General features: G+C 44.1%; 1 protein-coding gene across 2 annotated transcripts in view; it reads right to left on the bottom strand.

Annotated features, from left to right (window-relative positions):
* Positions 1-16462, bottom strand: part of ldlrad3 (low density lipoprotein receptor class A domain containing 3) — a 118960-nt gene extending 102498 nt beyond the window's left edge. The window contains exon 1 of one of the 2 annotated variants that reach the window (XM_055649749.1): positions 16081-16462. In XM_055649749.1, coding sequence (XP_055505724.1) covers positions 16081-16114 — 34 coding nt within the window. In that variant the 5' untranslated portion in view covers positions 16115-16462. The remainder of the gene's footprint in view (positions 1-16080) is intronic. The other variant, XM_055649748.1, reaches the window with a different exon arrangement.
* Positions 16463-17830: the final 1368 nt, after the last annotated feature.

Below are 17830 nucleotides of genomic sequence, written 5' to 3' on the forward strand. Positions count from 1 at the left end.
GTCATCACTGTAGCGCACATAAAATGGTGGCTCCAGTTTAATTTTTGTAGTTCTTATATTCCCTATTGATAAGGTAGGCCGTTCAGCCCATCTAGTCTGTGCAGGTTCTAAAATCAATTCTGTTTCCCCCACTTATTGAACTAAAATCTATTCTCTCTCACATTCCCATCAACACCATCCCCATTCTACCACTCACCCACACACGAAGGACAATTTACAGCGGTCAAGTAACCTACCAGCATCCAAGGGAAAACTATCTGGTTAGAGGGAAATCACATATAACTCTATACCGATGGAAGTCAGGATCGAACCTGGGTCATTCGTACAGGAAGGCCTACAGTGCCACACATAGTATATCCAACAACACAAAGTAATACCGGCCCAGCATTTACATGAATTACCCAACACATTATGTGTAAGATAAATCAACTACTATTCAAGGTACAATGTAATTCATTCTCTTCATGGAGTGTTAATGAACCCAGCCACTTACTGGGGTTAAATAACACAGTAACTGGAGGGTATATGAAATAATGCAGTCTCCATAAAGTGTGTTAATTAATTTAGTCACTATACAATGCCTAACAAAAGACCAGCCTGAAACCTAAGCAGTTAAACTGAGTCAGCATCTAAACCTAGTAAAACCCTCGCAATAACGGACCTCTCTAAAGTGGATTTCAGTTATAGCGGACCGATACTCCCGTTGCACCATCCCCCCACTGACGCCAGTCACCCATTCAGAAGGCGCCACGTGACGTACTTCAAGGATGGGGAGCGGAGAGAGAGAGAGCAACACGAAGGCGTCGTGAGAACCGGGCCCGTCCCGGGATCACCGCACGTGGAGGCGGCCTTTTGCTCTCCGTCTCCTCGGCCTGTGAATTCGCGGTTTCAACCTAAATCCCCCCCCCCGTTTCATCCCACCCGGCCCGAGGTGAAATTACAGCAGACAATCGGCAATAACAAACACCATCCTCCTCCCCCATGGTCCATTATTGTGACCGTTTACTGTAGCGTTAGATAATCCATCCACTATATTCAACATAATTCTGTCACCATCTAATACATTCATTAAGTTCATCCCAATCAAGTCATATTACAATTCAGCCACTATGAAATAACCTATCCAGAGTAGTGTTTAAAATAACAGCAGTCACAGCAGTCTATTTAATATTGCCTGGCGCAATCCAACATACAAAATCATCTGGTCGATGTCTGAAATAAGCTGGCCATCAAACAGTGTAAAAAATAATCAAGTCATTCAATACTTTAAAATAATTCATTCACCATGATGTATATAAGAACCCAGGTACCTTTGTATTAGAATGCACTAATTGTAAAATTAACTAAACTTCAACTAAACTATACCTTAAGAACCCAATCATTCCACAGTTAAAAAAAAAGACCCATTTCGGTAGTTTGTAGGCAAGCAACCAAAGGACTTGTATCACCCAGCAATTACTCAATAGATTAGCTAACACGGTGTTTTAGTAGCCGAACAGTGTATAACCAGTGAAAATAGTGCATAGTCACTATAAATATAAAGTCATAGTGTGTAAAATAGAAGGGTCTTGACCCGAAACGTCACTCATTTCTTCTCTATAGATATGCTGCGTGTCCTGCTGAGTTACTCCAACTTTTTGTGTCTATCCCAGCCATAACACTGTGTAAATCATGAAGACTCTGCAGTATATATATATATATATATAACAATCACTCTACAGTATATGAAATAAGCAATGGATTTACAATGTAGTGTGCACCCACTGCAGTGGGCGGCTTGATGGCGCAGCGATAGAGTTGCTGCCTTACAGCGCCAGAGAACCGGGTTCGATCCCGACTATGGGTGCTGTCTGTACGGAGTTTGTACGTTCGCCGTGACCTGCGTGGGTTTTTTCCAGGGATCCCGTCTCCTCCCACACTCACAAACACGTATAGGTCTGTAGGTTAATTTGCTTCGTAAAATTGTGCATTTTAAATTGTCCCTAGTAGAGATAGCGTTAGTGTGCGGGGATCACTGGTTGGCGTGGACTTAGTGGACCGAAGGGGTTATTTCTGTGTTGTATCTCTGAACTATACTAAAGTCTTTACACAGCCCCAAGAGTACCACATTCATCATACGATGAGCTGAACAACGTTAGCCCTATGGGCGAGGTGGACTATGGTAGTTGGGAGTAGCATTGCTACTGGTTTAGATCATAGGTTAGCCCTGCCGCAAACCCATGTGCACAGCTTGTTCAACAGATTGATATGCTACCTTGAACACTATGTCCTCATTATCCTCTGATTTACTCTCTGCCAATCCGTGTACGGACGAGGCTGGCTGTTAATTATGGAGAATATTTATAAGCATTGGATGTTCCTCTAGATGAGCTCTGTCCTGTGTTGTCCCGGCAATCGTGTTTGCCAAGAGATTAATTGCATTTGATGCCTTGTGAAACTGGCAAGCAGCAAAATATTAAACGTCAGCGCGGTGGGCCGGGATGGGGGATTTGGGGACATAAAGGGCATTTAGTGTAGTGAAGGGATGTAGCCAAACGGATATAAATAAAGCCAAAGACTCACCTGGCAGGTATCCACAATTATCTTGTGCCCAATTCCAACAGCTCCCAAGGCAACCCGGTGAAAATTCCTCCCCCACATTCCAAAAGCAATCTTCTGTTGCAGGAATAAGATCAGGGCACAAAGAAAACTCAGACTCGGATATATCCTGCCCAATCTTATATCCACAGCAACATGATGTTATTCATGGCTGCCGAATGTTTGCTAATCTATGGCATTATACATTAGAACTGCCAGGTATAAATATTGTACGATATACACCGTAATGACATGTATTATCAGACTTTAAATAAAATAACCCATGCACTTCAAGATACACTCCACACTGTATAAGCGAGTTCGGTATTCCGATTGCACATGCCCAGGCCATAGGTCACTCGAGAAAATCATTCTCGGCAGCTGAGCTGCTGCGTGTGTACAGACCTGCGTTTCATATGTAGTCAGGATCGAACCGGGTCTCCGGCACTGCAAGTGCTGTTGAATTGCTAGTTCTCCCTTCTCCACTGGTCAATGCAGAAATCTCAGCAGTGACAATCTAATGAATCACTCAGCCTGGCTGTATGGGTTCCATTCTCACTCGGGCTGCCCTCCTGGGTTATACAGGGTTATTATACAGTGTCGAACCACGCACCCCACTCCTGCATGACCCCAGGAGGCAGATTTGTGAGCGGGGTCTCACTACCGTCCCTGTCCCCTCCCGAGTGTCCCATTCCTGTCCGGGGGCGGCCAGAGATGTCCGGGTGACCCTGGACAGACGGGACACCGGCCCGGAGCTGTGGCAGCCCCAGGCTTACAGCCAGCGCGGAGAAGAAGCGCTAACTCCAGCTCACGTCTGCTCCAACTCCCGATGAACCCGTTCCCCGACGGGCCAGGGACCGTCAGCTGCACCTCTCGCCTTATCCAGTGGCTGTCGGTTGACACTCCCGGTGCCGGCGAAAGCCGAGCACCAGTCATCAACGGGAATACACACAAAATGCTGGAGTAACTCAGCGGGTCAGGCAACATCTCTAGAGAAGGGTCTCGACCCAAAAATTCACCTATTCCTTTACTCTAAATATGTTGCCTGTCTCACTGAATTACTCCAGCATTTTTTGATTATTAATGAATTGAGCTAGAACTGGGACTGTGTAAGTAGTGGGTGACCAGCAGAACAAGAAAGGAAGCTACTGAGTTGACAGAATTCTAGATTAATTCATTGGTAGAATAGTTAACAATTTATAAACAGTTTATACAGCTGGTGCCTCGTTCGCTTTTTTTTAATTACAAATGACCTTTGACATATCCCATGATTCCTTACGTCTTTCGGAATACCGAACTCGCTTATTTAAACTGACCTCGTCGCTATATTACATTACTTAACCCAGCCATTATACTGTGTATAAATATCAGCCGTTACATTGTGCATAAATAAAGTGACCAAATCACTGCACATTGGATAGATTTATCCAGTTAATGCATTAGCAGAGCCACAAGATAGTTCAAAATAATGAAGTCTTTATTCTATGTTAATTAATCATGAGCTCATGCAGTGTGTAAAGCAGCCTGGGCAAGCTGCAATACATAAAACAACACAAGCTCCATACTGCACATCAATCAACCAAACCACTACACAGTACCAAGAATATCTCAAGCATTATGTGTGTTGAAAGCATTGTCCCTACGGCAAAGCATTAGAGATGCAAGTGGGAAGGTACTTGACCAGGGTAGAAAGGGTGGAATCAAGTTAGGAATCTAATAGAAACAGATCCCTGGGGTGGCACGGTGGCGTAGCTGTAGAGTTGCTGCTTAACAGTGTCAGAGACCCAGGTTCAAGCCTGACTCTGTCTGTACGGAGTTTGCACATTCTACCCATGGCTGTGTAGGTTTTCCCCGTGTGCTCCTATTTCCTCCCACACAGGTTTGTAGGTTATTTGGCTTCAGTAAGAATTGTAAATTATCCCGTGTGTGTAGGATAGTGCACGCGTACGGGGATCGCTGGTCAGCGCAGATTCAGTGGTCCAAAGGACCTGCTTCCAGGTAACATCTCTTAACTAAATTCGGTGTTGTAAGAGCTGACACGATAGGTCAGCCTGCGCAGTCCTATTTGTAGATCTTGAGCAAGGAGTAGGGAGAGGATGCGAGTAGGGAGAGGATGTGCAGGTTGAGGGAACCAGACTATTGAAAAATGTGAAGGGAAAATCTCCCAAGGAAATAAGATTGTCTGGCAGCCAATGGCCTAATGTTTGGTGACGGGTTCATGGTTTGGAGGGAGGCATGTCAACTGGGGTTGAGGGGAAGCCAGGGTTCAGGAAGAAGACATCTCAGAGGCACCTACATGGAAGGTCTTGTCATCACAGGGACTATGATAGAGAAGGAGGAATTGAGGCAATGGAATGGAGTCCTTACAGGAGTCAAGGTGGTAGGAAGTACAGTGGAGATAGTTGTGGGAGCCTTTGGGCTTGTAATTGATGTTTGTTACTGGCCTGAGAAGGAAAAAAGGAGCTCCAGAAAAGATAGAATAGAGTCAGCGGTGGATTATGTAAAGGTGAAAGATCTTGAGAAACTGATACTTGTGGGACAGCATCTCATCATCTACCTGACCACACTGCAGGCGTCCATAACTCAATATTGAATCCTGCAACTTTGGCCAACTCACCTTCTCTGTTTCTATTAGATGAGGCCATTTTGCTACAATTCATCCTTGGTTCAGTTTTTCTCATCCGATTCTCTTTGCAACTGAAAATTAAATTTGCTCTTTCCCAAATCGGACAAAGGACCAAATTGCAACGTTAACTCTGCTTTTCCTACTACAGATGCCACCTGACCTGCTGAGGATTTTCTGCTTTCTCTCCAAAATAAATTGTCATTGTGATTAACACTTAGGAGCTCTAACAAGCCACTCAGACTTTGAGCAATGAGGGGTGAGCAGTAAATACAGGCCTTGCCAATGATAGTCAGGTCAGGAGAAACAAATGTAATCTATATTACTAAAAGTCTCATCTTGATCACTTCCTGTTGCACTGTATATTGATTTTAGAAAAAACACTGCCACTTACGGCTGTGATTTTTGGCCATCTTAGTCCCCCTCCGCTGGTCAGGACAAGGGAATGTTTTCCCATCGATGGGGGGGGGGGGGGGGGGGGGGGGGGGGGGGGGGGGGGGGGGGGGGGGGGGGATAAGGGGAGTGAGAGGTTGCAATTCTCAGTCTGAGCTGTGAATACACTGAACACATGTCTACTAAACTGTGAGTGGTTTGTCAGTGCCCTTAATGTGGTTTGAAAATGTAGTATGAGTATGCAAAAGTGTTTTTTGGTTTGAAAATGCAAAAGTGTTTTTTGTTTGATAATGCAAAAGTTGCCTTGTTTAATTGAAAAGTTGGTTTGAGAATGCTAAAGTTGCCTTGCCTAATTCAAAAGTTGGTTTCAGAATGCCTTGCATAATTAAAAAGTTGGTTTGAGAATGCTAAAGTTGCCTTGCCTAATTCAAAAGTTGGTTTGAGAATGCAAAAGTTGCCTTGCCTCATTGAAAAGTTCGTTTGAAAATGCAAAAGTTGCCTTGCCACCTATATAATTAAAAGTCTAATCTTGCCCACTTCCTGTTTGCGCTGTATATTGATTTTAGAAAAAACGCTACTACGTACGGCTGTGATTTTTGGCCATCTTACTCAGATTGCGCACCCCCCCCCCGCCCGCTCATCTTGGTCCTGAGGATTTTTTCCCATGGATGAAAAATGACAGTTATTAATGTTTTTAAAATGTTGAGATTCTCTCTCCTGTCAATCACACCATGAAGGCCATGCCCCTTCTGGTGGAGGGACTATAAAACTTGGAAGTGTGGGCGTGGCTCAGTCTCTGCAAGAAGGGGGAGGGAGAGGTCACGACTCTGTCTTTAGTGGCCTTGTATCCTGCTTGAAATGGTATGAAAGGAATAGTTCCTGAGGATTGGAGGGTAGCTAATGTAACCTCACTTTTAAAAAAGGGAGGGAGAGAGAAATCAGGGAATTACAGACCAGTTAGTCTAACATCGGTAGTGGGGAAACTGCTAGTCAGTTATTAAAGATGGGATAGCAGCACATTTGGAAAGTGGTGAAATCATTGGACAAAGTCAGCATGGATTTATGAAAGGTAAATCTAGTCTGACGAATCTTATAGAATTTTTCGAGGATGTATACAATTAGTATACGATTAGTATACAAACTTAAAGCACGGTATTGGGGGTTCAGTTTTGATGTGGATAGAGAACTGGCTGGCAAACAGGAAGCAGAGTAGGAGTAAACGGGTCCTAATGATCTGGATGAGGGAATTGAATGCAACATCTCCAAGTTTGCGGATGACACGAAGCTGGGGGGCAGTGTTAGCTGTGAGGAGGATGCTAGGAAGCTGCAAGGTGACTTGGATAGGTTGGGTGAGTGGGCAAATGCATGGCAGATGCAGTATAATGTGGATAAACGTGAGGTTATCCACTTTGGTGGCAAAAACAGGAATGCAGACTCTTATCTAAATGGTGGCCGATTAGGAAAAGGGGAGATGCAACGAGACCTAGGTGTCATGGTACACTAGTCATTGAAAGTAGGCATGCAGGTGCAGCAGGCAGTGAAGAAAGTGAATGGTATGTTAGCATTCATAGCAAAAGGATTTGAGTATAGGAGCAGGGAGGTTCTACTGCAGTTGTACAGGGTCTTGGTGAGACCACACCTGGAGTATTGCGTACAGTTTTGGTCTCCAAATCTGAGGAAGGACATTATTGCCATAGAGGGAGTGCAGAGAAGGTTCACCAGACTGAATCCTGGGATGTCAGGACTTTCATATGAAGAAAGACTGGATAGACTCGGCTTGTACTCACAAGAATTTAGGAGATTGAGGGGGGTTCTTATAGAAACTTACAACATTCTTAAGGGGTTGGACAGGCTAGATGCAGGAAGATTGTTCCTGATGTTGGGGAAGTCCAGGACAAGGGGTCACAGCTTAAGGATAGAGGGGAAATCCTTTAGGACCGAGATGAGAAAATCATCTCGGTCTGGTGAATCTCTGGAACTCTCTGCCACAGAAGGTAGTTGAGGCCAGTTCATTGCCTATATTTAAGAGGGAGTTAGATGTGGCCCTTGGGGCTAAAGGGATCAGGGGGTATGGAGTGAAGGCAGGTACGGGATACTGAGTTGGATGATCAGCCATGATCATATTGAATGGTGGTGCAGGCTCGAAGGGCCGAATGGCCTACTCCTGCACCTATTTTCTATGTATCTATGAAACTGCATTTGAATTTGGTGGCCTTGCACCCTGCTTGAAGTGGTATGAAACTGCACTCTAATTTGGTGGCCTTGCACCCTGCTTGAAGTGGCAGGAAACTGCACTTGAATATGGTGGCCTTGCATCCTGCTTAAAGTGGCATTTCAAGGAATAGCCATGAATCAACTGCCAGCCCACCAGCCTTGAGTGAGTGAGTGAGCTGCCAGCACACCAGGCTTGAGTGACTGAGCCGCCAGCCCAAGAATCCATTCGGCCCACAATGTCCATACTAACGCTCTAGCGCTCCAGAACCCCCCCCCCCACTGGCCACCAATAGTGGAATTGGTGCAGAGGTGTAATATTGCATTGGGGAACCAGCCCTCCTGTGTGAAGCTGGGACCCAACGGGTCCCACTTAGTCCAGTAAAATATATAACTCAATCAGGATAAATTTGAGAAACCAGCCAGTATACAGTGCAAAAAACACAGCCAGTGAGAGTATAGCATTCAATATCTAGATGCTGGTTTAATGTATAGATTATTTAGTGGCTGGGTTCATTAACAATATCCCGTATTAAATTTAAACTTACACTGACTGACCTATTTAATAGACTTTGAGACTGTCACATTACATATGAAACAAACCAGGCATTAAACACAGTATAAAATAAAGCAAATACTATACGGAATTATCATTTCAATGCATGTTATACAGAATAACTCAGTCATCATAAAGAACAAGATAAGACAGCTATTACTAAGTGTGCGAAATAACTCACCTCCATGGTGTAGAGTAAACCAGCATAGATGAAATAGCACAGTGTAGTGTACAATTTGTTAATCAACCTGTCCGTTGATATTTGTAATAATTCATTCTCTAAATAGTCTGCTAAATTAAGTCAGTCAATGCATGCTTAAATTAAAGTACCATGTATTAAACTATCCAGTATATTAATTTATCTAGCTGCTATGAGGTGTACACAATGACCAAATAAATACAGTAACTAAAACAACCAGAATATTTTGCAGAGTGTAAAATAAACTAACCACATATAATGTATTAATTAAATGTGTAAAGACCAGTTTTAGAACTTGTGTTAAGAAGCTGCTAAAGTAAACTAAAATAAACAAAATGTTGTTGAAGGAAACAAATCTAACTTTTATACTGCATACAAAATAAACCAGCCATGATACAAATGTATAAAATGCCAGCTATAATGCAGAGTTAATAAACCCTGTCACATTTCAAAATATAAAATAAACCAAGCTCCATAAAGTATGCAAATCCAGTTATATTATATTTTCTAACCTGTCGTCTCCGGTGTATAAAATAAACCAGCCAGATGGTACTTAAATCAACCGTGATACAGATAAAAGTGTGTAACGTAACTCAGCCTCTTTATGCTGTCTTTTTTCATCCAGCTCTTTGCAGTGCATAATAGACCAGCTACAGTACATTATATAAAACTGTACAACCCAGTCAGCATTGGCAATATAACACAATCAAATCATTATACAATGATTAGAATAACCTGGTTACAATACTGCATATACAAAAATTCATTACTACACCATTCATAACTTAATCACAATACATTGCATTAAATAATTGACCCATTCTTGTGCGTAAAACAGAACAGCATCTAAAACTGTGTGTATTGACGCAGCTAATGTGACACAGTAGTGTATAAAAAGCCCAGGTTCAAAGCTGTTAATTAAATTAGCCACCGTACACCATTTTACCATCTAGCGCCATGCAATAAATAACATACGCTATATACTGTCAATTAGTGCAGTCAGTGCATGCAAGGAACCTCAATAATGTTACAGCGCTTGATATATCCTTCCTGATCTATACAAAATAAAATATTTCTATATATAACAAGAAACTCTACTCCAAAATGCTATGAAGAATAACAAAGTTATAGCAAAAACATATAATCCAGCCATCACAGAACATATAATTTTCATTATATGATGTGAAGTTAGCCTTGTTTCTGCGTAATGTATAGATCATAAAACTACTGGATCTGATTCACTAATGTCCTTCAGGGAAAGGAATCTGACATCCTTGCCCAGTACTGTCCATGTGCGACTCCAGATCCACCACGATGTGATTCTCTTCATTTCCCTCTGAAATACGTTGGCAAGCTACTTAGATGTGTCATAATTGCTGGGTGACAGTGGAAAAACTATATAACCAGACAGACTTTGTGCCATAATTTCACAGCGCAAAGCCGCTTTCAACTTAATCAGCACTGCAAAGTCCTCTTTACAACTATCTGAGGACGGATGTCTAAAATGGGAAAACCATCCCACAGATTGATCAAGCAACAACACAACATGTTTAAACTCAGAGAATCATGACTTCCTAACAATGTGCCAGAGGGGGCAACACAGATGGAAGGGAATACCCCTGGGAGTGCTCATCACTGATTCTAAACCTCATGCACTCTCATAGCATCAGGCCAAACATGGCTGGGGAAACCTCCTCCTGATTACCATGTGCTTGCCTCCCTCGGCTGACAAATCTCTGCTTCCTCCATGTTGAGCAATAGAAGCCCTAAGAAGAGCAAAGGTACATAATGCAACCTGGGTGGGCACCAATGTTCAAGTCAAGAGTGGCCTGGTACGACCACCACTGACAAGCTGGCTGAGTTCTGAAGGGCAATAGCTGCCAATCTGGGTCAGCAGTGGGTAGCGAGAGAACCACCACAAGAGACAAGTCCATTAACCTCTTCCTTGCCAATCTACCTGTGACGGATTCAATTGTCCATGATAGCTCTGGTCGAAATGGGAAGACAAAAGAAGCGGTTTGATGAGCTTGTTTGTGCTGTAAGGCATCATAGCTGTGGTACAGGCTCCAGACAGAGCAGTTAACTGGGCATCCATGAGGCATTGTGCACCATCAGCAACAGCGGTCATCGTCATCTCAAGGCCTGGCTTCATTCCACCATGGAGCCGGAAAAAATCAATGCCTCCATTGAAGATGCTGGGAGCAACACTGACTGTCACAAAAATGAAGTGTTAACCGACTGAAACTGCAACAGCAGACAAGAATCTGAGCCACCCAGCACAGAAACAGGACCATCAGCCCAACAAGTCCCCACCAACCATCAAGCAACCATTTACATTGTCAGGAAACAGCTGAGCACACAGGATGTAATGGGACTAGATATAATTTGGGTTATTGTATTGAAGACTAGTTTAAGCACCAGTTACATTCTAGCCAAATGACTCCAGCACAATTACAATTACATCTACCCAATGTTGTAGGTCAAAATCACCCAGTTACGTCCTATTTGCAAAGTGCAAGACCAATCCAATCCAGTTAATTACAAACCAATTTGCAATCAGCAAGATCACACCTGCAGAGTTATTACTTGGCACATACACCAATAACCCAGCCGATGCCCATTTTGGGTTTTGCCAGAACTACTTGAGTCCAGGTTTAATTTTAGACTTTAGCATGGAAACAAACCCTTCATCCCACTGAGTCCAAGCTAACCAGCGACCATCTTGTACACTAGCACTATCCTACACGCTAGGGACAATTTACTATTTATAGAACCCAATTAATCTACAAACCTGTACGTCTTTGGAGTGTGGGAGGAAACTGGCATAGTCATAGGGAGTTGTTGCCTTACAACTCTAGAGACCCAGGTTAGTTCCTGACTATGGGTGCTGTCTGTATGGTGTTTGTACATTCTCCCTGTGACCAACCACATGGGTTTTCCCTGGGAGCTCTGGTTTCCTCCCACACTCTCCAAAGATGTACAGGTTTGAATGGTGAATTGGCTTCGGTAAAGATTGTAAATTGTGTCTAGTGTGTAGGAAAGTGCAAGTGTACAGGGATCACTCAGTGGGCCAAAGGACCTGTTTCTGTGCTGTATCTCCAAACTAAACTAAACTGAAACACAGCAAATCGATGACTACCTATTCTCTGGTCAGTGACTTACATCATGAAACCCCAGTAGCTAAAAGGGTCAACTCAGGATTGTGATGGAATACTGCACAATGTGCAATGTCAAGCTTCACGGCAACCACTTGACTGGTGCCCCATTCACCACTATAATCAGACTGCTGCTGCCATCAGGTAATATATTGTCTCTCTGCCAAAACAGACTGTTGATCATAACATTTTAGTTATCCAGTTATTCCGATGATGTCAAGTTAGATTGCATATTAAATTACATCATTCTAAAGGGGCAATGAGAGATTTTGCAAGTGGGTAACTCTGGTAGATCGGAGATGTCAGTGTTACAGTTGAATAAAGGGGACTATGGGGCCATGAGGGAGGAGCTGGCCAAAGTTGACTGGAAAGATACACTAGCAGGAATGACAGTGGACCAAATTGGCAGGTATTTCTAGGGATAATAGAGAAGGTGCAGGATCAGTTAATTCCTAGGAGGAAGAAAGATTCCAAGGGGAGAAAGGGGCGACCATGGCTGACAAGGGACGTCAGAGACAGTATCAAAATTAAAGCAAAGAAGTACAACGTAGCAAAGATGAGCGGGAAGCAAGAGGATTGGGTAATGTTTAAAGAACAACAGAAGATAACCAAAAAGACAATACGTAGAGAAAAGATGAGGTACAAAGGTAAGCTAGCCAAGAATATAAAGCAGGATAGTAAAAGCTTCTTTAGGTATGTGAAGAGGAAAAAATTAGTTAAAACCAAAGTTGGACCCTTGAAGACCGAATAAGGTGAATTTATAATGGGGAACAAGGAAATGGCAGATGAGTTGAACAGGTACTTTGGATCTGTATTCACTAAGGAGGACACAAACAATCTTCCTGATATAGTAGTGGCCAGAGGACGGAGGAACTGAAGGAAATCCACATTAGGCAGGAAATGGTGTTGGGTAGACTGATGGGACTGAACACTGATAAATCCCCAGGGCATAACGGTCGGCATCCCAGGGTACGTAAGTGGCACTAGAAATCGTGGATGCATTGGTGATAATTTTCCAGTGTTCTATAGATTCAGGATCAGTTCCTGTGGATTGGAGGGTAGCTAATCTTATCCCACTTTTTAAGAAAGGCGGGAGAGAGAAAACAGGGAATTATAGACCAGTTAGCCTGACATCGGTGGTGGGGAAGATGCTGGAGTCAATTATAAAAGATGAAATAGCCGAACATTTGGATAGCCGTAACAGGATCGGTCCAAGTCAGCATGGATTTAAGAAGGGGAAATCGTGCTTGACAAATCTTCTGGAATTTTTTGAAGATGTAACTAGGAAAATGGACAAGGGAGAGCCAGTGAATGTAGTGTACCTGGACTTTCAGAAAGCATTTGATAAGGTCCCATATAGGAGATTAGTGCGCAAAATTAGGGCACATGGTATTGGGGGTAGAGTGCTGACATAGATAGAGAAGTGGTTGGCAGACAGGATACAAAGAGTAGGGATTAATGGGTTCCTTTCAGAATGGTAGGCAGTGACTAGTGGGGTAAGTACGCAAGGCTTGGTGCTGGGACCACAGCTATTTACGATATACATCAATGATTTGGATGAAGGGATTCAAAGTAACATTAGCAAATTTGCAGATGACACAAAGCTGGGTGTCAGTGTGAACTGTGAGGAGGATGCTATGAGAATGCAGGGTGACTTGGACAGGTTGGGGGAGTGGGCAGATGCATGGCAAATAAAGTTTAATGCAGATAAATGTGAGGTTATCCACTTTGGTAGCAAAAACAGGAAGGCAGATAACTATCTAAATGGCATCAAATTGGGAAAAGGGGAAGTACAATGGGATCTGGGGGTCCTTGTTCATCAGTCTATGAAACTAAGCATGCAGGTACAGCAGGCAGTGAAGAAAGCGAATGACATGTTGGCCTTTATAACAAGAGGGATCGAATATAGGAGCAAAGATGTAGTTGTACAGAACCCTAGTGAGACCACACCTGGAGTATTGTGTGCAGTTTTGGTCCCCTAATTTGAGGAAGGACATTCTTGCTATTGAGGGAGTGCAACGTAGGTTTACACGGGTAATTGCCGGGATGGCGGGACTGTCATATGCGGAGAGAATGAAGCAGCTGGGCTTGTACACTCTGGAGTTTAGAAGGATGAGAGGGTATCTCATTGAAAACAATCTTATATAAGATTGTTAAGGGCTTGGACACGCTAGAGGCAGGAAACATGTTCCCAATGTTGAGGGAGTCCAGAACCAGGGGCCACAGTTTAAGAATAAGGAGTAAGCCATTTAGAACGGAGACGAGGATACACTTTTTCTCACAGAGAGTGGAGAGTGTGTATTTCTCTGCCTCAGAGGGCGGTGGAGGCAGGTTCTCTGGATGCTTTCGAGAGAGCTAGATATGGCTCTTAAAGATATGGGGAGAAGGCAGGAACGGGGGTGATCAGCCATGATCACATTGAATGGCGGTGCTGGCTCAAGGAGCCGAATGGCCTACTCCTGCACCTGTTGTCTATCGTAGCAGACAAAGTTCATTGAGGGGAATGTGAAATCATCAACTTTCAACTAAACTATTTTGCAAAGTAGGGACTGGGATCGCTAATAACTTTGCATCCGTTTTGACCCATTTTGCATTATTCCCAAAGGCATATTTAATCTCCATGTAATAGTTAGATTTCTCCAACTTCTCTACTGCCTCAACTTTTAAATTTCAAAATGCTCTCAGATATTTGATGCAAAAATCACATTGTAAAATGGTACTCTCCACCTGTAATTTCTCATTACGATAAGCTATTATTTCGTTCATTGCAATCTAATAAATGTATTCTATTACAATTAATTGCAGCATATTCATAATTCTTTACATAGCCTCTTACAAATTACTTGGTATTCTTTGTAACTTCTCACTGTAGAGTAGCAACCATTTAACTAATAACTGCATGTCTATAATCCATCTACGTAATGGTTGTGCCTTCATGAACAATGAAATACAGTGATCATGAGGTATGTCTTGTGATCTGCTATCAGCGAATATTTCAGAAAGAAATAACCTGATTGTTGAGTGGCTTAAAAACTGGTGTGTGTAAAATTATATTTCTTTAAATAAAGCATGTAAATATTTTCTTCCACAAATTATATTCAACATTGAACACTGCTAGAAATTGTAAGAGAGCTGTCATTCTCAAAACCAAGTGGTAAACTTTTCACTTCTTGGTATTTTCTTTAAAATAACTTTTTGCAAGTCTGAATCCCAACCACCATTCTAGTCAACAGTAGACATTAATGTAATTGATGAATATGACCAAAATTGTTCAACAGCATTCACTTTCTTTTTGGTCACAACCAAGTGTTTGCATACGTAGTCATGGGACCTTGCTAGGAGCCAGGTGAAATTTTAAATAAAAATCAAGACTCATTTGGCACCTTATTCGCAGAATATGCCTGCAGGTACTGCACATTTCCACACTAAATTTAACACAAACAGATATTAAGACTCATTGACCAAAAAGCTGTTAAGGAGGATCGATTTTAAGTAGCAAACCTGTTATCCTGCATAACCTGTTACAATCTGTGATTATAGATTTGATTCTCCTGTAACTATCATTCTCAATACATACAGCGTGTTAGAATGAACTGCAGATGCTGGTTTAAACCGAAGATAGACACAAAATGCTGGAGTAACTTAGCGGGACAGGCAGCATCTCTGGAGAGAAGGAATGGGTGACGTTTCAGACTGTAGAAGGGTCAGACCCGAAACGTCACCCATTCCTTCTCTCTAGAGATGCTGCCAGTCCCGCTGAGTTACTCCAGCACTTTGTGCCTTAATATATATACAGTGCTCTTGTTGCAATTGTCTCAACAAAACTCTCCTGCCGATATGTGGATTTCCACATAGCTCACGGCTGTGGGGGGTTATTAGCTGCTGTACAACTCACTCCAGACTTTTAGTTGCTCCATCCCACCTAACTCCTGCATTGCACTCACTCACTCCCTGCCTGTTTGCACCGAGGCACAGATCCAGGGTGACTGTTCCCCTCCTTTAAACACTCCTAGTGGTAAATCCGACAGGTGAGGAAAAACTATTCAACTTGTAGCTCGGTGACCCGGGGGAGAGAAGGAGAGGGAAGAGGAGGCTTTATACACACACACACACTTTGTACACCTAATGCACACTTGTGCTGAGCTAGGAGGGGTGGGCGAGGAGCTACTGTCAGATGTGACACCGATCCAGGAGTGACCCCAGGCCCAGCACAAAACCCCGGCATCCACTGCCCGTCCCGGTCCGGGAGCTTCCCAGGCCCGGACTCTCTGCAAACTTTGCAGCGGGGCCGGTGCCAGGGAGGGAGGGAGCGGGAGGTTCGAGAGTCCCCCGGTCCAGATCCCGGCCCCAGGCCCCGAGCACTCACCCACGGTAGCCACCAGCAGATACAGCGGCCACATGGTCCAGCGGCGCCTCGGTCCTTGCCCGCCGGCTCGGCCACCCGGCCGCTCCCTCTCCGCGGTCTGATCCCGATCCCGATCCCGATCCAGCTGCCAGGAAGCATCAGGCGGCGAGAGGAGGGGAGGCAGGGAGAGCGGCGCTGGAGCGGGGCAGCGCCGGGCTGTGGGGCGAGGAGTCAGCGTCCGAACATTCCTCAGGAGGAGAGACAACAACAACCAGCATGTGGCTTCCTACACACACACTGCATTTATATACCCTCTGCAGCGCTGCACTCAAACACAAGCACAGCCGGCGGGGTGCGGGCTTGAAGCTGAGGAACTAGATGCCAGTGTGGGTGGGGGGATTAAAGCAGGGGGTGGGCAAAGGGGCACATTCGGGGGGAGTGGACAACCGAGAGGTGGTGAGGGAGATGGGGAGGTGCTTTGACAAGGAGGGACTTGAAAACATGTGGGACAATTTTACAATCAGGTCACTGCATAACAACACTCAACCGATAGAGAGGGGTGGTAGGTGGGCTGAGGAATTTCTCATGTTAAGGCTGGGATTTCTGGGCTCACTATCTATAGTGGAGTTATACAGCACGGAAAAAGGCCCTTCGTCCCAACATCCATTGATGCCCCATATAGGCTGGTCGCATTTGCCGGTGTAGGAAGGAACTGCAGATGCTGGTTTAAACCGAAGACAGACACAAAAGGCTGGAGTAACTCAGCGGGACAGGCAGCATCCCTGGAGAGAAGGAATGGGTGACGTTTCGGAACGAGACCCTTCGCCTGAAGAACCCATCCCTTCTCTCCGGAGATGCTGCCTGTCCTGTTGAGTTACTCCAACTTTTTGTGTATTTCTTCCATTTGCCTGTGTTTGATACATATTCCTCCAAACCCTTCTAATCCATGTACCCCATCCGGATGTAATTTAAATATTATGATACCTGCTTATTACTTCCTCTATTCTCTTGTTCTATATACCCACCACCATCCATATGATAAAGTTGGCCCTCTGGTTCCTATTAAATATTTCCCCTCTTACCATAAACCTATTCCTACTGGTTCTTGATTTCCCAACCTTGAAAGGCTCTGTACATCACAGGGTTACTGCTGCCAGCCCAGCCGTCAGGTGCTCTGCAGAATAGTTTATTTTCCCTTGAATCACCGTAGAGTTTCCAATCCAGGGAAATTACCTCCCGGTAGACAAAAATGTTACTTCAGACTGAAGAAGGGTTTCGGCCCGAAACCTTGCCTCCTGGACCTGGTCATTCCCATCAAATCATTTCTGGTTTTCCTTGGCAAAAAAGCCAAGTGTATCTTCATGGATGGCGATTATAAGATCAGAAGTGATAGGAGAAGATTTAGGCCATTCGGCCCATCAAGTCTACTCTGTCATTCAATCATGGCTAGTCTATCTCTCCCTCTGAACCCCATTTTCCTGCCTTCTCCCCATAACCCCTCACACCCGTACTAAAGAAGATTATGATTGGAGATCAGGTAGGCACATGCACTGGATACGCTGCAGCTTCTAATGGCTGGGAGAAAGCCTTCTTGGAGTCCGTGTCTAAGAAGATCCACCTGTGTGGGGTCCTTGAAAACTCCAACACTGAATTCAACGTGCAGATTTTTCCGTTGATGTTTGGCTAGATTCGTGGAAGTAACATAATGGGTTAGGCTGTCACAGGTCCTGTCACACGATGGCTGTTGCAGAAAGCCTTGCACCTTGTCGCT

This window comes from Leucoraja erinacea, chromosome 18, assembly GCF_028641065.1.
Source record: "Leucoraja erinacea ecotype New England chromosome 18, Leri_hhj_1, whole genome shotgun sequence".
NCBI lineage: Eukaryota > Metazoa > Chordata > Chondrichthyes > Rajiformes > Rajidae > Leucoraja > Leucoraja erinaceus.